This window comes from Piliocolobus tephrosceles, chromosome 21 (assembly GCF_002776525.5).
Source record: "Piliocolobus tephrosceles isolate RC106 chromosome 21, ASM277652v3, whole genome shotgun sequence".
Taxonomy (NCBI): domain Eukaryota; kingdom Metazoa; phylum Chordata; class Mammalia; order Primates; family Cercopithecidae; genus Piliocolobus; species Piliocolobus tephrosceles.
The window spans coordinates 34,206,113-34,226,368 of record NC_045454.1 but is presented as its reverse complement, the minus strand read 5'-3'; the positions used below and the strand labels follow the sequence as shown (position 1 = coordinate 34,226,368).

At 56.6% G+C, this 20,256-nt stretch overlaps 2 protein-coding genes across 4 annotated transcripts in view; one reads left to right on the top strand and one right to left on the bottom strand.

The window, feature by feature from the left end:
* Positions 1–7,791, top strand: part of DDX49 (DEAD-box helicase 49) — a 10,230-nt gene extending 2,439 nt beyond the window's left edge. The window contains exons 3-13 of one of the 2 annotated variants that reach the window (XM_026456937.2): positions 545–630; positions 725–846; positions 1,207–1,394; positions 1,485–1,625; positions 3,084–3,159; positions 3,474–3,550; positions 3,733–3,830; positions 5,465–5,539; positions 6,920–7,008; positions 7,136–7,207; positions 7,298–7,791. In XM_026456937.2, the coding sequence (XP_026312722.1) occupies positions 545–630; positions 725–846; positions 1,207–1,394; positions 1,485–1,625; positions 3,084–3,159; positions 3,474–3,550; positions 3,733–3,830; positions 5,465–5,539; positions 6,920–7,008; positions 7,136–7,207; positions 7,298–7,486 (1,213 nt within the window). In that variant the 3' untranslated portion in view covers positions 7,487–7,791. The remainder of the gene's footprint in view (positions 1–544; positions 631–724; positions 847–1,206; positions 1,395–1,484; positions 1,626–3,083; positions 3,160–3,473; positions 3,551–3,732; positions 3,831–5,464; positions 5,540–6,919; positions 7,009–7,135; positions 7,208–7,297) is intronic. The other variant, XM_026456938.2, reaches the window with a different exon arrangement.
* A 552-nt stretch (positions 7,792–8,343) lies between these two features.
* Positions 8,344–20,256, bottom strand: HOMER3 (homer scaffold protein 3). 2 transcript variants are annotated; one of them, XM_023229708.1, is made up of 10 exons: positions 20,066–20,256; positions 17,977–18,057; positions 17,738–17,894; positions 17,379–17,510; positions 13,392–13,499; positions 11,799–11,920; positions 10,861–11,017; positions 10,401–10,517; positions 10,217–10,303; positions 8,344–8,774 (listed from the first exon to the last, which is right to left on the bottom strand). In XM_023229708.1, exons 2-10 carry the CDS (start codon positions 17,988–17,990, stop codon positions 8,583–8,585), a joined length of 1,086 nt encoding a protein of 361 aa, XP_023085476.1. In that variant the 5' UTR covers positions 17,991–18,057; positions 20,066–20,256; the 3' UTR covers positions 8,344–8,582. The 2 variants fall into 2 exon arrangements, with proteins under 2 accessions (XP_023085476.1, XP_023085477.1); XM_023229709.1 differs by lacking the exon at positions 13,392–13,499 and having other exon boundaries at positions 20,066–20,246.

Genomic DNA, 20,256 nt, shown 5'->3' with positions numbered 1-20,256 from the left:
CAGGAGGCGGAGCGGGCGGGGGCGTAGGGCCCGGGCCCCCGCCCACGGCCCGGGGTCAAGGGGGGGACCTTGATCAAAAAAAAAAAAAAAAAAAAAGAAAGGCCTTGAATGCCAGGCGGAGGGTTAGAATTGATTCTGGGGGTGTGTGAGCAGGAAAGGTCATGGGCCAGGGAGAGGCTAGGACAGAGTTGGTTGGGGACAGAGAGGAGGAGAGGAGGCTGATGCTTGAGACCCTCTGGCTGGGGCAACTGGCTGGTGGTGAGGCCACTGCTGAGAGGCAAACTGGGGAAGGTGTGGGTTTGGGGTAGGAGGAGATGCTGAGGCCATTTTGGGTTGGGCTGGTGAGGAGGGATGTTCCAGGCTGAGCCTGGCGAGGGGGCAGGGGCCACAACAGCTTCCAAGGCTCAGCATCACAGCCTTTGTGAACAGGACCGGGCAAGTCAGGAGCCTGGGGGCTCAGGGAGGAACGCTGGGGATGGAGAGGGGAATGGGGAGCAGGCCCAGAACCACTACCTGACCCAGCCTGGCCCCTTCACACCCACAGGGAGCTGGCCTACCAGATCGCAGAGCAGTTCCGGGTCCTGGGGAAGCCTCTAGGGCTGAAAGACTGCATCATCGTCGGTGGCATGGGTACGGGAGCTGGGAGGCGGGGGAAGCCCCAGCATGGGACCTCAGCGGCTTTGGACCACCCGCCTAGCCCTGCCTGTCATACTCTGTCTCCCAGACATGGTGGCCCAGGCACTGGAGCTCTCCCGGAAACCGCATGTGGTCATCGCCACACCAGGGCGCCTGGCAGATCACCTGCGCAGCTCCAACACTTTTAGTATAAAGAAGATCCGCTTCCTGGTGAGTTCGCCCCACCCCTGCAGACTTCAGGAGCTGGGCTCGGAGCCTCCAGTCCCAGCGTCAGAGCCTGGGGCACCATGTCATCCATTTAGGAAATGTATGTTCCTTAGACTTTCCAGTAAAATCCTAGGAACAGTGACAAGGACCATTCAAGGACCAAAAAGAGGGGGTCCAGTCCTAGCAGTGTTATTTGGGGTAGGGCCTTGCTGAGACTTGGGTGAGGGGCAGGCCTCCCTTGGAAGGAGGGTACTCCAGGGCCTAGGGTCCATGTCCACGCCTCTCAAAGAGGCCTGTTTCAGGGGTGGCCAAGACCTGGGGCCATGGACGACACCCTCACCCCTGCCCCCACTGGCACGGCAGGTGATGGACGAGGCAGACCGGCTGCTGGAACAGGGCTGCACTGACTTCACCGTCGACCTGGAGGCCATCCTGGCGGCTGTGCCGGCCCGCAGGCAGACACTGCTGTTCAGCGCCACGCTGACCGACACACTCCGGGAGCTGCAGGGCCTGGCCACCAACCAGCCCTTCTTCTGGGAGGCACAGGCCCCGTGAGTCCACAGCCCAGACAGTGTGGGGAGGGCAGCTCCATCCTACAGGCAGGGACACTGAGGCCTGGCGGTCTACCTGTCCATCCCCAGGGTAAGCACCGTGGAGCAGCTGGACCAGCGCTACCTGCTGGTGCCCGAGAAGGTCAAGGACGCCTACCTGGTCCACCTGATCCAGCGCTTCCAGGATGAGCATGAGGACTGGTCCATTATCATCTTCACCAACACGTGCAAGTGAGTGGGGCTCACCTCTCCCCTCCCACCGCCCTTCAAAGGAGGAGGTGGCCCAACGTCTTGGGTCTGGGACACAGTCTCAGCTCTGCTCAGCCTGGAGGTCATGGGGGCTTTCCTCAAGGAGCCAAGGTCACCCCATCTGAAGGTGCAGCCGGGCTTTGGGGTTCCTCAGACCAGCCCTTGATGGAAGGTCCAGGAAACCCCTGCAAGCAGCTGTTTGAACAGCCCATTTGCCGTGTTCTGGGGGTGTCACTGAGCTTTCCTGGGCCTCTAGTCCCATCTCAGAGGAAGCTGTGACAGCTAACAGGCCTGGTGTGCATCTGCGCAGCCAGAGACCCCTGGGGAGGGCAGTTCACATCTCCATTGAGCTGTTTGGGAAGATCACTGAGAAGCTGGAGACTCTTCCAGCATGAGTCAGGACAGAAGGGCAGAAGTCAAGGCACTTTAAATGTGTTAACTCCCAGAAGAGGAAAGTTGGGACCGGGCGCAGTGGCTGCTGCCTGTAATCCCAGCACTCTGGGAGGCTGAGGCAGGCGGATCACCTGAGTTCAGGAGCTCGAGACCAGCCTGCCCAATGTGGTGAAACCTTATCTCGACTGAAAATACAAAAATTAGCCAGGCCTGGTGGCGAGCACGCGTAGTCCCAACTACTGTGGAGGGTGAGGTGGGTGAATCACTTGAACCTGGTAGGTAGAGGTTACAGTGAGCCAAGATGGTGCCACTGCACTCCATCCTGGGGGCAGAGCGAGACTGTCTCAGGGAACAAAAAAAAGAAAAGTTTGGCTATAGGGTGGCTGTCAGGCACGGCAGGATCCAGCAGCTTACGTGATGGTCCCCATCCTTTCTCCCTGTGCCCCTGTTTCTACTCTGTTTTCTTCTGCTGGCTCCTCGGCCTTCTTGGTAACAGTGACCACCCCTAGCAAGTCAGTTTCCAGCCCTGCAGTCCCAGAGCCAACTCTTGTCAGTCCAGTTCCAGCTCCAGGAAGGGATCAGCAGAGAGTATATCAGGCAGGCAAGGCCTGTACGAACCCTCACCCTGCCTCTTTTTTTTTTTTTTTGAGAGTTGTTTCACGCTGTCCCCCAGGCTGGAGTGCAATGGCGCAATCTCAGCTCACTGCAACCTTGCCTCCTGGGTTAAATTCTCCTGCCTCAGCCTCCTGAGTAGCTGGGGCTACAGTCATGCACCACCATGCCCAGCTAATTTTTGTATTTTTAGTAGAGACGGGGTTTTGCCATGTTGAACAGGCTGGTCTTGAACTCCTGGCCTCAAGCGATCCACCCGCCTCAGCCTCCCAAAGTGCTGGGATTACAGGCGTGAGCCACCGTGCTTGGCCTGCTGCCTCTCCTTTGTAAGCTTCATGGGGCCACTGTGCTAGGTGTCTCGGGGCGGGTGGGGGCGGGAACACCTTCCCAGAACCTGAGAGCTGGAGGGATTGACAGGCCCATCCCTCCCGCCAGGACCTGCCAGATCCTGTGCATGATGCTGCGCAAATTCAGCTTCCCCACCGTGGCTCTGCACTCCATGATGAAGCAGGTGAGGCGACCCCGGGGCCCGCCAGCCCCACCCTGGGACACCTCCCGGCCTCAGACATTGGCCCCGGTCCTTCCTTCTGCCGGCCGCCTTCTTCCTGCCGCCTGGTCTCTTCTGGTCCCAGAATATTGCAGCTCGCGAGGCCCTCCTTGACCACATCTCTTTTAGCCATCATTCATTTGTCCTGGTCTGACTTCTCATGGCCACTTTCCTCAATAGACAGCTGGGGGACTGTCCCGGCCTCCACCCTGTCCCCAGGCCTCACACAGAAAACCCGGTCTTCACTCATTCCCAATTTTCTTCCCAACCCCGTGCAGAAAGAACGCTTTGCCGCCCTAGCCAAGTTCAAGTCCAGCATCTACCGGATCCTGATCGCAACAGACGTGGCCTCCCGGTGAGCAGCCCCCAGTCCCCTGCCAAGGGCACTCCCTCTTTTACTACAAGGCCCCACGGATGAGAAGGCTGGCCTCAGGCATGTCAGGCAGCCCCAGCCTCCCTGCTGAGTGACCCTGGGTGAGTCCTGGCCTCGGTTTCCCCACATGGACAGTGGAGCTGACGAGCCACGTCTCCCTCCAGGGGCCTGGATATCCCTACGGTACAGGTGGTCATCAACCACAACACCCCCGGGCTCCCCAAGATCTACATCCACCGAGTTGGCCGGACGGCCCGTGCGGGTGAGTGGTGGAGGGGGAGGCCGGGCCTTGGGTCCCTGTCCCTCCAGCCTGCCCAGCAAATTCAGGTGGTAGGATGTGGGTTGGGTGCAGCCCACAGATGAGAGCTACTCGGGGCCATGTTTGCAAGTTGGGGAGTTGTCCTTTCTAAAGCAAAGGTGAATCCCAGCTACTCGGGAGGCTGAGGCAGGAGAATCACTTGAACCCGGGAGGTTGCAGTGAGCTGAGATCGCACCATTGCACTCCCGCCTGGGCAAAAAGAGCAAAACTCTGTCTCAAAAAAAAGAAAGCGTAGGGTAGGGTGGGGTAGAATGTCAGACGCGGTGGCTCATGCCTGTAATCTCTGCACTTTTGGAGTCCGAGGCAGGGAGATCACAAGGTCAGGAGTTCGAGCTCAGCCTGGCCAACATGGTGAAACCCTGTCTCTACTAAAAATACAAAAAAATTAGCCAGGTGGAGGGCGCCTGTAATCCCAGCTACTCAGGAGGCTGAGGCAGGAGAATTGCTTGAACCTGGGAAGCAGAGGTTGCAGTGAGCGGAGATCGCACGATTGCATTCCAGCCTGGGTGACAGTGCAAGACTCTGTCTCAAAAAATAACTAGCTAAATAGATAAGTAAATAAAGGCTGGGCGCGGTGGCTCACGCCTGTAATCCCAGCACTTTGGGAGGCGGATCACGAGGTCAGGAGATCGAAACCATCCTGGCTAACATGGTGAAACCCCATCTCTACTAAAAATACAAAAAATTAGCCGGGCATGGTGGCGGGCGCCTGTAGTCCCAGCTACTCGGGAGGCTGAGGCAGTAAAATGGCATGAACCCGGGAGGCAGGGCTTGCAGTGAGCCGAGATCGTGCCACTGCACTCCAGCCTGGGCGATGGAGTGAGACTCTGCCTCAAAAAAAAAAAAAAAGAAGTAAATAAAATACAAATATAAAATAAAGCAAACGCCAGTGAGGTGCTGCCTTCACCCGAGCCAGGTGATGAACTGAGCAGCATGGAGCTGCCTCCTGGGAGGGTGCACATACAGCCCCAGCCCCCACTACTTGCTGCTGCCTCGTCAGGGAGGGCCACGGTGTCCATGAGATGCTCTCACTTCTCGAGACAGGAAAGATGTGGTTGCTCGGGTCAAACTGGGCCTGGACCTTCTATCCTGACCCTGTAGTGCTGGGCAGGTCACTTCCTCTCCCCAGACCTCACATGGCTGATAATGAGAACAGTGACGTCCACGTGGGTCTGCCATGAGGGTCCCGGACCTTGTCTGCCATCAGTGCAGTTTCGGCCCTAGTCACCGTCACAGAAACAGCAAGCAGAGATCTTGGTCTGAGGCCTGTCAGGGCTAATGGCTGGCATTATTTAGACTGGGTTCCCTGGCAGCCAAGCCAAAAAGGGAAATCGGGCAGTAACTAACTGCGATTTAAAACCAGACCGGCAGAACTGCCTTTCCCCAGCGACCTGTCCTCCACACAGAGGTCTTGCTTGGGGTCAAGCCCAGGCATTCTGGGCTGATCCCTCCCAAGCCCAAGCCCTTGTTCAGCATCTCCAGGAGGACCCCTGAGCTGCGTAGCTATCAGGATCTGCCCTTATTCGCCCCATGTCCTGACCCCCAGCACATAGCAGATAACTGGCACATCCCCACAGGGCGGCAGGGTCAAGCCATCACGCTGGTGACACAGTACGACATCCACCTGGTGCACGCCATTGAGGAGCAGATCAGTGAGTGGGGTGGAGGGGTCGGTGGGGGGGGGGTGGGCAGAGGTGGGTGCCTCAGGGTGAGACTCATTTGCCCCTGTCAGACACTGGCCGGCCTGCTCCCATGAGCAGATTTAGGCTGGGCTTCCTTCCCTAGGCACCCCCTAAAGAAGTTCTTTTGCCATTTATTGAAACAAACTTCCCATAGTTGCCGCCAGCAGCTGAAACCCACATGAGTCAGGAGGGGACTTGGGTTTCTCAGACTGTGGTGTGTGGAAGGCCCCTGAGATGTCAGAGGCCCCACTGACAGGGCCTGGGCCTGCTAAAAACCCCTGGGAGTGGTTTCATACGCAGCCAAGACAGAGACACTTCCTAAGGTATCTCTGATCACTGCATAGACTATCCTGAAATTTAGAAACATCTGGACTTGGCCGGGCACAGTGGCTCACGCCTGTAATCCTAGCACTTTTGAGAGGCCGAGGTGGGCGGATCACTTGAGCCCAGGAGTTGGAGACCAACCTGGGCAACATGACGAAACCCTGTCTCTACTAAAAATACAAAAATTAGCCAGGTGTGCTGGTGCACGCATGTAATCGCAGCTACTTGGGAGGGTGAGGCATGAGAATTGCTTGAACCCGGGAGGCAGAGGTTGCAGTGAGCCGAGATTGCGCCATTGCACTCCAGCCTGGGCGACAATGAGACTGTGTCTCAAAGAAAAAGAAAAAGAAACATCTGGACTTAAAGGCCGGGCACGGTGGCTCACACCTGTAATCCCAGCACTTTGGGAGGCCAAGGTGGGTGAATCACTTGAGCCCAGGAGTTTGAGATCAGCCTGGGCAACATGGAGAAACCCTGCCTCTCCAAAAAATACAGGAGCTGGCCGGGCATGGTGGCGCACGCCCGTAGTTCCAGCTACTCAAGAGGCTGAGGTTGGAAAATTGCTTGAGCAGAGGCTATAGTGAACTGTGATTGAGCCATTGCACTCCAGCGTGGGTGACAGAGTAAGACCCTGTCTTCAAAAAAAGAGAAAGAAAGAAGTATCTGGACTTTAAAGGACACTGTTTCCAAGAAATCAATATTCATGGTCAAACTCATAATGCTGCTAACACTGAAAAATAAAAGGGAGGCTGAGGCACGAGAATTGCTTGAACCCAGGAGGTGGAGGTTGCAGTGAGCCGAGATAGTGCCACTGCACTCCAGCTTGGGTGACAGTGAGACTGAAAGACAGCGGTCCATACCTTCCTTAGCTCAGAAATCCCTGATCTTGCCCACCTGGCCCTTACCTGATATGACCCCAGATGGCCTTGCATACCCCACAGCATGGGGAACTCACTACTTGGCTGAACTCCCTCTCCATGGCACGTCTCCTCCCCACCCCCACCCCCGGCTTTGCTGTCCCCATAGAGAAGAAGCTAGAGGAATTCTCTGTGGAAGAGGCCGAGGTGCTGCAGATCCTCACGCAGGTCAATGTGGTGCGAAGAGAGTGTGAGATCGTGAGTATCAGAGGCGGGCGGGGACTAAAGTGCTCTCCGGAGCCGGTGATGCTCCCTTCCAGGTGGGGCTCCCTTCCAGGTGGGGCCTCCATGACCGGCATCTCCTTACCCCGCTTCCCTCCACCAGAAACTGGAGGCGGCCCACTTCGACGAAAAAAAGGAGATCAACAAACGGAAGCAGCTGATTCTGGAGGGGAAGGTGAGGGCCGAGCCCACAGGTAGGAGTGGGTGGCTAGGCTCCCTGGGTGATGTCGCCAGCTCAGCCGCCCCCTGGTCCTCTCTGTACCAGGACCCTGACCTGGAGGCCAAGCGCAAGGCCGAGCTGGCCAAGATCAAGCAGAAGAACCGGCGCTTCAAGGAGAAGGTGGAGGAGACGCTGAAGCGACAGAAGGCCGGCAGGGTTGGCCACAAGGGGCATCCACCCAGGGCCCCACCTGGGTCCCACTCAGGCTCAGTCCCCTCCCAGGGCCCTGCCTGAGCCCCACACAGCCATCTGCCAAGTCCTGGACTCTTCCATGGAGCTGAGGGTCGGAGGAAACTTCCTTGGGGGCAGCAGCCCTTCCTGGGGGCCTACCCAGTGCCCCGCAGTGGAACCCGTCGGCGCTCGTGTTGTGTGGGCCCTGCTCCTCTGCCCCAAAACCACTGGCTGGCCCCTTCCCTGAGCCTTGGCCAAGATTCAGGCTGCAGAGGAAGAAAACATGACGGAGGTTGTGACCCTGACCCAAGGTCACCCCTTAGGGGTGCCGCATACAGGAGGTGCTCAATAAACGGGTCTTTTGACTTAGTCTCACTTTGGAAGAGCAGGGGGATAGGAGAGGTGGGTTGCGGCTGCCGGTGCTTCACGTCTGTTTCTACCAGGCTGGCCCTAAGTTTTGCAGACAAACCACCTGCTCAAATGACCATGAGATTTTGGGTCCTGAAGCCCCTTCTCTGGGCTTCCAGTTTCCTCATCCGGAGAATGGGCATAGCAACTGTCCTGCTCTCCAGAGGCGGCTGTGAGGTTTCAGTGAGGTCAGTCCTGTGCCAAATGGGCACAGCTATGTGCTTCCCTGACCATCCACCTGGCCACATCTGGGGGCTGTAGCCAGAGTGAAGGGGCCATGAAAGTCCAAACTTGGCCAGACAACATGGGCTAAGCCCAAGGGGACAGGCAGAGAGACACCAGAGCCACGTTCCTGGTTGTGTGGCCTGGGCACCCCCCTCGGACTCAAGTCTCACCCTTCATCTGCAAGTGGCTTACAACTGCCACGTGGATGCAGGGGCACCCAAAAAGGCAGGGAAAGGGGCCGGCGATATGTTAGGTGCCCAGATACCCACATACCACACACACACAGCCACGCTTAGAAATGTAATCTGGGGATCTAGAAATTCTACACAATGAGAAGCTCAAAAACAGCCCCCAAGCTGCCAACAGCCAGAGCCAGCTGGGGCCTACCCCAGCCCAGCCCAGTCCGGCCCACCCAGGGCTAAGTTGGGACCCCCAGTCCCTTTCCAGGACAAATGGGTCCAACTATGCCGCCTGCGGCCTGGCCCACATCCCAGGCCAGAATCGTTCATAGAAAACCAGCCCCGGCTCAGGGCGCAGCCTCAGCCAGGCGAGCCAGGCCCTCACGCAGCTCACTCAGCTCAAACAGCCTGACGTCCAGCAGCTGTGCAGCCCGGCCCACCTCGGCCCGCGCCCGCTCCCGCTCCGCCCGTGCCTCCTCTAGGCTGCGCTCCGTCGCCCGCAGCTGGTGTTCCAGCTCCGCATTGCGGGTCTCCAGGTCCTGCCAGGAAAGGGTGGGCAGGGTTGGGGGCCCCAACAAATCACCAGTCCTGCCCGAGGCGTCCAGAGTCCTACCACCTTCATGTCCCTCTTCTGCCCAAAGCCATCCTAGGGCACCCATCACACCAGGAATAAAATGCACACACCCCCACCCCCCAGGGGCCCAGTTTCTACCCTCATTTCTTTTTTTTTTTTTTTTTTTTGGAGACGGAGTCTTGCTCTGTCGCCCGAGCTGGAGTGCAGTGGCCAGATCGCAGCTCACTGCAAGCTCCGCCTCCCGGGTTTACACCATTCTCCTGCCTCAGCCTCCGTCTACCCTCATTTCTAAGAAATAGGGTTTTGCTCTGTTGCCCAAGCTGGAGTGCAGTGGCACCATCCTAGCTCACTGCAGCCTCCAACTCCTGGGCTCAAGCAACTCTCCCACCCCAGCCTCCCAAGTAGCTAGAAATACAGGCGTAAGGGAAGTTAGGTCCTTTAACATCTGAACTTATTGGACTCACAAGAAGTGCCCTTGAGCTAGGTGGCTCACACCTGTAATCCCAGAACTTTGGGAGGCAGAGGCAGGTGGATCCCCAGAGGTCAGGAGTTCAAGACCAGCCTGGCCAACACGGTAAAGCCCCATCTCTACTAAAAATACAAAAATCAGCTGGGCATGGTGTTGCACACCTGTAGTCCCAGCTACTCTGGAGGCTGAGTCAGGAGAATCGCTTGAGCCCAGGAGGCAGAGGTTGCAGTGAGCTGAGATCGCGCCACTGCACTCCAGCCTGGGTGACATAGTGAGACTCTTTGTCTCAAAAAAAAAAAGTGCCCCATGAACATTTCTCGCATAAAGCCTTTGGCAAAAGCCAAGCCAAGGCCAGGCGCAGTGGCTCACCCCTGTAATCACAGCACTCTGGGAGGCTGAGGCGAGCAAATTATGAGATCAGGAGTTCGAGACCAGCCCGGTCAACATGGTGAAACCCTGTCTCTACTGAAAATACAAAAAATTAGCTGGGTGTAGTGGCAGGCGCCTGTAATCCCAGCTACTCAGGAGGCTGAGGCAGGAGAATCGCTTGAACCAGGAGGTGGAGGTTGCAGTGAGCTCAGATCGTGCCATTGCACTCCAGCCTGGGCGACAGAGCGAGACTCCATCTGGAAGAATTAAAAAAAAAAAAGCCAAGCCAAGCCAGACCTGGTTCCAGTGCAGGCTCTGTGACCTCAAGCTGAGAAGACGAGGAATTGACGGGGTCTGGCATGGCAATGCAGCAGGGACTCAAGCATTGCTTGTTGAACCCATAGATGGATATGAAACTGTACCAATAGCCACTGTTCACACGGCACCTGCTGGGCATCAGGCCTGCCACGGGCCTGGGCCTCCCAATACTCTATCGTCTTAGGTAGATATCATCCTGACTATTGAGGTGACTGTCACCCACCGTCAGCCCACCTCGTGCCCACACACACCTGCACCTTCTGCTGAGTCTCCTCACGCTCGGCAGCCTCCGGGGCCTCGCGGGGCCCCCCAGTCTGACTCTTCAGGGTCTGGATCTCCTAGAGGAAAAGAGTTCCCAGGGTCTGTTGCGGGGGTCCTGGCTTTCCTGCAGGAGGTGAGGGAAGGTGAGGCCCGGGAAGCACATTTGGCACTCACCTGGTCCTTGGTTTGCACCAGAGCTTCCAGCTGCTCCAGTGACTGGCCCTGACCCGGCCCCTCCTTCTCGCTGGCCGGGGTCACCTCTGAAGCTGCCTGGGCCTCCAGCTCAGCCACCTGTGGGACAGGAACCGCAGCCCCTGACGCCTCCGTCTGCACTCTCCCTTGCTCCCCCAACCTCTAGGAAATCTGCCTCCTGTCTGGCCACTCCCAGGACCAAGCACCCAACTCCCTTGGTTGGTGCCACCACCCCTCTGCACAGCTTGGACTTCAGGGTCTGATCACCCCCTGAGGTTGACATTGTCTCAGACCCATTTTACAGAGCAAGAAACTGAGGCTGGGTCAGTGACCTGCTGAGGTCACACAGCCAGTCCATGAACCCAGGGCAGATGAGAACTGCGGAGGCCTCCACAGTTGCCCGGGCCAGGTGGGGGTCTCTCGGAGGGAGGGGCACCCTCACCCGCTGCCGCAGCCGCTCGGCCTCTGCCCGCTGAGCCTCCAGCTGCTGCCTCCACTGGGCTGCGGCGGCGTTGGCCTCTCGCAGGGCGCCTGCCAACTTGTTGTTGCTGTCCTGCAGCGCGAAAAACTCGGCCTCCCACTGTACCTCGCCTACGGAGCTGCGGGGACACGAGGGTCGGCAGGGGGTGACACCGGGCTTGGGGGTGGAATCCGGGCGATGCTAGGCTGGGGCGGGGCCAGGGGTGAGATAGCTCTGAGCTTGGGTCAGGGCCAAGGCTGGCGAGGATGCAGAGTCAGGCGTGAGGTTGGACTAGGGGGCAGGGCCAGGGTGGGGTGGCACTGGGTTGGGGGCGGAGTCCGCAGCAATGCTGGGCTGGGGGGGTGGCCATGGGTGGGTGGTGCTAGGCTGGGGCGGAGTCACGGGCAATGCTGGGCTAGGAGGCGGGGCCAGAGGTGGGGTAGCTCTGGAGTAGGGGACTGAGTCAGGGCCACGCAAGGCTGGAGACGTGGCGACACTGAGCGCTGAGCCTGGGGATGGGACAGTCCCGCAGAAGCGGGGTCTTGTCTAGGACCGAGTCAAAGAAGGGGACACGTGGAATCTACCCAGTGACACTGTCGGAATGGCGGGTGAGGGATGGGAGTTTGGGGAGAGTCAGCCGATGGAGGCGTGGTCGGGGTGGGGAGGCGCCCCAGGGTTATCCTAAACCCAGAGAGGCATAGACTGGGCGAGGTTAGCAGCGAGACAGGGTGGGGTCAATACGGAGGGGCGTGGCCAACGCAGGGTAGGGGCGGTATGGGGCAGCATCCAGATCCTCATCCCCTTCCCCAGGTCTTGGGTCCACAGTTAGATCCTTGGCACTCCCTTGGCTTCCGAGAACCGCCTCCTCATCCCCCACCCCGACCCCCGCCCCTGCCACTCCCCCAAGTCCCGCCCCTCACCCCTCAGACAGCATCTTCTTTAGCCGCTCGCGCTCTGTGGGGCCGGGGGCATCAGCGCTCTGGCTGCGGAACAGTTTTTCCTCGCCGGGGCCGTTGGCACTGACGAGGGGGCTCGGGGGCACCTGTGCATGGGGAAGAGTAGGTCACGACCCCACATCAGCTGGGATCAAGGCTGATGTGACTAGGGTCGTCACATCGGGGGTCCAATTGACCTACACACCCTAAGCAGGTCCTTCACAGCACAGGATCCAAGTGTGTCCCTCCCCACCTCATGCACCCTCCCTGGCTCCCTATGGCCCCTAGGCTGGGAGTTCCATGCCCACGCCCTCAACCTTGCCTTCCTGGGCTTTCAACACCCCCAGGAGCAAGTCTGATGCAGGTTAGTCTAAACCAAGATACTTGGAACCTGTAAAGTAGGGGAGGGAGACAATCAAACAGCTCCCTGCTGTTCCCTTCCCCACGGCCGGCCGAACTTCAACATCCCGTTTAGGATGTCAGCAGGAAGTCCAGCCCAGGCTGAATCTGTATTTCAGGAGCAACCCCACTCCCTGGACCACTGGCTTTGAGGGTAGACAGAGTCCAGCCTGCTTTTTTTCATCTCTGCAACCCCTGTGCACAGCCCTAGACCTGGTACCCAGCAGGTGCTCAATAAATAAAGCTGACTAAATTAATGTGGGAAAACACGCAGGGACAGTTAGTTGTTCTGCCTTACACTTAGCCATTTCTTTCTTTCCTTTTTTTCTTTGAGACAGACTCACACTCTGTCACCCAGGCTGGAATGCAGTGGCTCACTGCAACCTCCACCTCCTGGGTTCAAGCAATTCTCCTGCCTCAGCCTCCCGAGTAGCTAGGACTACAGGCGCATGCTACCATGCTTGGCTAATTTTTGTATTTTTTAGTAGAGACAGGGTATCACCATGTTGGCCAGGCTGGTCTTGAACTCCTGGCCTCAAGTGCTCCAAATTGCTGGGATTATAGGCGTGAGTCACTGCGCCCAGCCACGCTTAGCATTTCAATTTCTAGTTTTCCATCCTGCCGTCTGAGCTGATTTTTTTTTTCCAAGACGGAATCTCGCTCTGTCCCCCAGGCTGGAGGGCAGTGGCGCAATCTCGGCTCACTGCAACCTCCACCTCCTGGGTTCACGCCATTCTCCTGCCTCAGCCTCCCAAGCAGCTAGGACCACAGGCACCTGCCACCATCCCCGGCTAATTTCTTTTTTAGTAGAGACGGGGTTTCACGACGTTAGCCAGGATGGTCTCGATCTCCTGACCTCGTGATCCACCCACCTCAGCCTCCCAAAGTGCTAAGATTACAGGCATGAGCCACTGCACCCGGCCTGAGCTGGTCTTGCTACTGGGACCTACTGGGTGCACCCCGCTGGCCCCAGGCAAGGTCCAGACCCTCTATGACACACTCCACACCCCTCCTCCGTGGTCCCTGCCATGGGTCTAACTTTAGGTCATCTGGAAGCATTGGGTCTTGAGGACCAGCACAGTGCCCCGGTCTCCCAATATCAAGGTCCCCCAATATCAGTTGAGCACCTGGTTGACTCACAGGTGCCCAGGCAGGCATAGGAGAGTAGGGAGTGCTGACCTGGTGGGAGGCGAGCCCCAGGGCTGGACTGGTGAGCTCCCCGCCATCCTGAGATTTCTCCCTGGCCAGCCTGGCTGCTTCCTTCACTTCCTGGAACTTCTCAGCAAACTATGGGAGTGGGGAGGAAAAGACAGTAAAACCCCAGTCCATCCTCCCAAACAGGTCACCATCACCCAGTGACAGCCCCGTAACTTTTGAACTGTACCCATCCCCTTATCACACACCTTGGAAGAAGGAAAGTTTGAAGAATGATAAACCACGGTGGGTGGGCAGGTGGCATCATATCATAGAGGTGGCATTTAAATACATTGGGCCACATTGAGAAAGGGAAAGGAATTCCCATTTCCTCTTTTTCTTTTTAGGAAAGGGTCTCACTTTGTCACCCAGGCTGGAGTGCAGTGGCATGATCTCAGCTCACTGCAGACTTGACCTCCCTGGCTCAAGTGACCCTTCCACCTTACCCCTCCACTAAGGAGCTGGGACTACAGGTGTGTGCCCTCATGCTTGGCTGATTTTTTCTAGAGACAGGGTCTAGCCATGTTCCCCAGAATGGCCCTTTTCCTCTTTTTTTTCTTTTTTTGAGATGGAGTCTCGCTCTGTTGTCCAAGCTGGAGTGCAGTGACATGATCTTGGCTCACTGCAGCCTCTGCCTCAGCCTCCTGAGTAGCTGGGATTACAGGCATGCACCACCATGCCTGGCTAATTTTCATATTTTTAGTAGAGATGGGGTTTCACCATGTTGGCCAGGCTGGTCTTAAATTCCCAACTTGAAGTGATCCTCCTGCCTCAGCCTCTCAAAGTGCTGGGATTACAGGCACAGCACCCAGCGTTTTTGTTTTGTTTTGTTTTGAGATGGAATCTCCCTGTGTCACCCAGGCTGGAGTGCAGTGGCACCACCTCGGCTCACTGCAACCTCTGCCTCCCAGGTTCAAGTGCCTCAACCTCCGGAGTAGCTGGGACTACAGGCCCGCACCACTAAGCCTGGCTAATTTTTGTATTTTTAGTAGAGACGGGGTTTCACCATATTGGCCATGCTGGTCTCGAACTCCTGACCCCGTGATCCACCTACTTCGGCCTCCCAAAGTGTGAGAACGACAGGTATGAGCCAACACATCGGGCCCCTTTTCATCTTTATCAGGGATATTTCAACAAAGACAGCCTGAGGTGGGTGCTAATCTGTCTTTAACACCTGTTATTATTCCTTTTTTTTAATTTTATTTTTTTAGGTCTCAGGCTCTGAGAGACATCGGAAGTCAATGAGAAAGCAGTCACCCCATTCTTGTTTTTGTTGTATTAAATGTTTACATGTTTACATTTACCACCTATTTATGACAAGCAATACCAGTTTTCCAGTTAGGATAGGATATGTTTCCCCCCTCTACCCTGATTTTAAAATAAATTTCCTTAGTTTAAAAATAATTTTTGGCCGGGCGCAGTGGCTCACACCTGTAATCCCAGCACTTTGGCAGGCCAAGGCGGGTGGATCACAAGGTCAGGAGATCGAGATCATCCTGGCTAACACCATCCTGGCTAACACGGTGAAACCCCGTCTCTACTAAAAGTACAAAAAATTAGCTGGGTATGGTGGCAGACGCCTGTAGTCCCAGCTACTTGGGAGCCTGAGGCAGAAGAATGGAGTGAACCCAAGAGACGGAGCTTGCAGTGAGCTGAGATTGGGCCACTGCACTCCAGCCTGGGCAACAGAGCAAGACTCCATCTCAAATAAAATAAAATAAAATAAATAAATAAATATTTTTTTTTCAGGCTGGGTGCAGTGGCTCAGGTCTGTAATTCCAACACTTTGGGAGGCCGAGGTGGTGGATCATTTGAGATCAGGAGTTCGAAACCAGCATGGCCAACATGGTGAAACCCCGTCTCTACTAAAAACACAAAAATTAGCTGGGCGTGGTGGCAGGCACCTGTAATCCTAGTACTTGGGAGGCTGGGGCAGGAGAATTGCTTGAGCCCAGGAGGTGGAGGTTGCGGTGAGCCAAGATTGTGCCATTGCACTCCAGCCTGGGGGACAAGAGCGAAACTCCGTCTCAAAAAATAAATAAGTAAAATAAATAAATAAATAAATAAATAAATAAATAAATAAATAAATAAATAAATAAATAATTTTTTAGGCCGGGCACAGTGACTCACACCTGTATTCCCAGCAGTTTGGGAGCCTGAAGCAGGTAGATCACCTGAAGTCATGAGTTTGAGACCAGCCTGGCCAACATAGTAAAACCCTGTCTCTACTAAGAATACAAAAATTAAAAAAACAAAAATTTTGTAAAAATACAAAAATTAGGCCGGGCACGGTGGCTCAAGCCTGTAATCCCAGCACTTTGGGAGGCCGAGATGGGCGGATCACGAGGTCAGGAGATCGAGACCATCCTGGCTAACACGGTGAAACCCCGTCTCTACTAAAACAAACAAACAAACAAACAAAAATACAAAAATTAGCCAGGTGTGGTATGTCTGTAATCCCAGCTACTTGGGAAGCTGAGGCAGGAGAATTGCTTGAACCTGGGGGGAAGAGGTTGCAGTGCGCCAAGATCAAGCCACTGCATTCCAGCCTTGCAACAGAGTTAGACTCTGTCTCAAAAAAAAAAAAAAAAAAAGACCTAAATTAGAAAGGTAAATTGTCCAGATGCAGTGGCTCAAGCCTGTAATTCCAGCACTTTGGGAGGCCAGAGTGAGAGGCTCGCTTGAGGCCAGGAGTCAAGAACAGCCTGGACAGCATAGTGAGATCCTGTCTCTACAAAAAATAAAAATAAGAATAAAGAATAAAGATATTAGCTAGGCATGGTGGCGTGTGCCTATAGTCTCAGCTACTCAGGAGGCTGAGGTGGGAGGATCCCTTGTGCCCAGGAGTTTGAGGCTTCAGTAAGTCATGATTATACTGTTTCACTCCAGCCTGGACAACGGAGCGAGATCTTGTTAAACAAAAAAAAAAAAAAAAAAGGGAGGGAGGGAGGGAGAGAAAAAAAAAAGAAAAGAAAGGTAAATTCTAAAGCTTCTAGAAGAAAACAAAGAAGGCCTGGTGTGGTAGCTCATGCCTGTAATCCCAGCAGTTTGGGAGGCCGAGGCAGGTGGATCATCTGAGGTCAGGAGTTCAAGATCAGCCTGGCCAATCAAACCCCATCTCTATGGAAAATACAAAAATTAGCTGGGTGAGGTGGCAGGTGCCTGTAATCCCAGCTACTCTGAGGCTGAGGCAGGAGAATCACTTGAACCCGGGAGGCGGAGGTTGCAGGTTGCAGTGAGCCGAGATCGTGCCACTGTACTCCAGCCTGGGGGATGGCAAGGCATTACCTCAAAAAAAAAAAAAAAAAAAAAAAAAAAGATCTTCGTGAAAGCACTCATCATCAACAAAACCATGGATAAAGATAATAATGGAATTACAGAGATGGCACAGGGTGGAGGGAGGTGAGGATGAAGGTACTGCTAGGGCATGTGGGAAAGTGCCCAGCCCAGGCCAGCCACCCATTTGATGTCCCAAAGAGGAGCAGGGTGTGTCCAAAATTAGAGCTAGAGGCAGTAGAACTAGGACTCAAGAGCGGTTGTGGTGGCTCATGCCTATAATCCCAGCACTTTGGGAGGCCGAGGCGGGAGGATCATTTGAGGTCAGGAGTTCTAGACCAGCCTGTCCAATATGGTGAAACCTTGTCTCTACTAAAAATACAAACAATTAGCCAGGCATGGTGGCGGACTCTTGTAGTCCCAGCTACTCGGGAGGCTGAGGCAGGAGAATGGCTTGAACCCGGGAGGCAGAAGTTGCAGTGAGCTGAGATCACTCCAGCCCATCTCAAAAAACAAACAGAAAAACGAACTAGGAATCAAACCAGTGAACCTTAAAGGGGCTTCAGTCACATCTCATCCTACAATCCCATCCTGTAGATCGGAAGATAGAGAACCTGCCCAAGATCCCAAATTGAGCCCAGAAGACTTGGGCCCAGCCTCATCCGTTCCCTCCACTTTCCCCCTCACCCGGCCCACCTGTGTCAGATGCTGTTCAGAGGCAAAGCCAAGGCCGTAGACGGTGTTGGCGCGACTGTCCGCCCACTGCCCGAACTTCTGGGAGGTTTTGGTGAAGGTCATGTTGGGAGTGACAGTGCTGTTGATGATGGCCTGGGGTCGGGAAACAAAGTTCAAGGTTGATGGGACAGATAATAACAAACATGAAACCCCCAGGTATCACCTTGTATTAGGGTCTTGAAGGTCTTTACTCTGAACCATTTCAGGAGACAGAAGGCTCAGGGTTTCCCATCCCTTGGGCACACAGCAAGCCAGCCACTAGACCCAGGTTTGTCACCAGGACTCCTGGTGCCTCTTCCCCACTCAGACCCCACCCAGACCTTGGCGCCCCCGATGCTGATGATGCGGTAGACATTGCGGGTGGCATCGTAGAAATAGGAGACAGTGAGTGCATGTTTGCCCGCCGGGATCCAGTTTCGCTTGGTGGCCGGGTCGATCTGGAACACGTGCGCCCGTGTGCTGAAGATTGGCTGCTCCCTGCATGGGGAGAGGGTGTTTAGTGGGGGCCAGGCAACCCCCTTAGACAGCTTGGGCCAGGCTGGGGGAGGTGGGAGCTCACCTGGCTGTGGACATTGGTCAGGTCGGGATGGGCAGGCTCTAGGGGGCAGCCAGAGAGGTGGCAGGAGCGCTGCTTTGGCCCCTAGGGAGAGAGCAGGGACTATGAGTGTCCCTCAGGTCAGGCTGAGGGAGGCCAAGCAGGTTCCACCTCAGGACCCATCACCAGGTGTGCCATCATGGAACTTTCAATCAAAAAGGCAGGAAAGGCCCAAAGTACACCCGGTGCTTTGGGAGGCTGAGTCAAGAGAATTCTTTGAGCCCAGGAATTCAAGACCAGCCTGAGCAACATGGCGAGACCCCCTCTCTACCAAAAATTTAAACGATTAGCCGGGTGTGGTGGCATGTGCCTGTGGTCCCAGCTACTCAGGAGGCTGAGGTGGAGGATTGCTTGAGCCCAGAAGGTCAAGGCTGCAGTGCAGTGAGCTATGGTCACGCCACTGCACTCCAGCCTGGACAAGAGAGCGAGACCCTGTCTCAAAAAAAGAAAGAAATTATAAAAAGAAACAAAAAGGCAAGATAATTGCTATAGATCACTCAGAGCAAGCGGACCCCATTTTTCTTTGTCTGGGGGAAGCCCCCACAACACCCTGTACAGGAGATGGCCCTCTGAGAGGAGCCTGGTGGCCGCTGACATCCAGATGTAAATTTCTCATTGTCCCGGTTATTGCACCCCCGTGAAGTCCCCTCCATCCTGGGCTGAGCTGTGGAGGCCAAATCTCTGCTGAATTCTTTCCACCACATTCACCCATGACTGGCCAGAGCGGGGCTCTCCATCAAAAAGTGGGGCATTGAGAGGTGTGTAGTACCAGGAGACCAGTTCCCCACTACACCCTGCAGAGGGAGCCCACCCCCTCCCCCGCAGCTCCCACCCTAGGGCAGAGGCACACCTTGAAGTCCAGAGTCCAAATCCCCAGGGAGCCCCCAGCCAAGTTAAAAAGACAAGATGTAGACAAACAGCCAATCCCAGTGCCCAGCATGGGGGGCAGAGCAGAATCCACACTGGGAGGCCAGGGCTCCCCAACCTCCCCATTGGGCCATTCAGCAACCCCGAATATGCAGGGGACCAAGGAGGGGTTTGGAGGAGGGGGAGGACAGGTGGGGGAGGGGACGCCCCGGCCCAGCGGCCTCTGTGGTCAAAGGGGGATGCCCCCCCCATCCTGTCCTGGGCAGCTGCTGTCCTGGTCACAGGGTCTGAAACCGGAGCCCCTGAGTGGGGGTGGGGCGGCAGCTCTGGCCTGGAAAGGGGGCGGGTCCTGTGCCGAGTGGGAGTTGGGGAACACAGGGGTCCCCGGAACCCAGGCCCTTCCGGTCCGGCAGCTCCTGCTGCGACTTGCAGCGTTTGGGGAAAGTTACTCACCAACTAGTCATGCGCCTCGGATGCCGCCGGCCACGGGGCTCCCGGAGGGGGGTCCGACACCGCCCGGTGCCCGGGATCCCCAATCTGGCCGGTGGATGAGGCCCCATCCCATGCACCCCAGTCCGGAGAACGGGGGGTTACTATTAATTCAGGATTCCATCCCCACTCGAGGCAGGAGGACACCCAGTGCGTGCCCCAACTCCGGGACGCGTGCCCTGCCCCTGGAACTTCCGAGATTCCCCCGACGCCCCCTGTCTCTGGGGCAAGAACTTCGGGGGACACCTCTTCTGCCTCCTCCAACCCCAGGTCGGTAACTCCGGGGACTCTCTCCCTGCCTCCTCCTCTAACCAGGTCCGGGACCCGGGTCCCCCGCGTTGTCCCAGACTGCTAAACTTCAAAGACCCCCTGCCATCCCTCCAGTCCCTGGGTCCGGGACGTCCGGACCCCTCCCACGCCAGTACCCCACCCCAGGTCCGCAACTTTGGGGACCCCTTCGCAGCCTCCTCCAACGCCGGGTCCAGAACTTTGGGAACCTCCCGCGCAGTCCTCTCTCCGACCCTGAATCCAGAAGTTCGGGACCCCCGCGCTCCCTCCAGCCCTGGAACTTGGGGACCCCCTGAGCCGCTCCCAGTCCCCGGGTCCGGAACTTCTGGGGACCCCCCGCGCCCTCCCCTTGGCCCTGGGACTTCGAGGCCCCCGTGCTCCCGGCGCAGGCTCGGCCGGCCGGGCTCACCCTGCCGGGTCCGCGCCCCGCGAGTGTCCAGGCGCGGGTCGGGTGCGGCCCCCGCGGCGCTGACTCCGCGCTGCCGGGCGCCCCGCTCGCTCCCTGGCTCCCGGGCCCGCGCCCTCCGCGCCGCCCTCCGCGCCGCCCGCGCCTTTGTCTGCGCCGCCGCCGCCGCCGCCGCCCGCGCCGCCTCCGGTCCC

Bases quoted from the DNA above. Each gene is read 5' to 3' on its own strand.
- HOMER3 (XM_023229708.1), bottom strand. The intron at 11,921-13,391 runs GTCAGCACTCCC...CCCCATGCACAG, and splicing joins TGGGGCTCGCCTCCCACCAG to GTGCCCCCGAGCCCCCTCGT. The intron at 10,518-10,860 runs GTGAGGGTGCCC...CCTGTCCCACAG, and splicing joins CCGAGCGGCTGCGGCAGCGG to GTGGCTGAGCTGGAGGCCCA.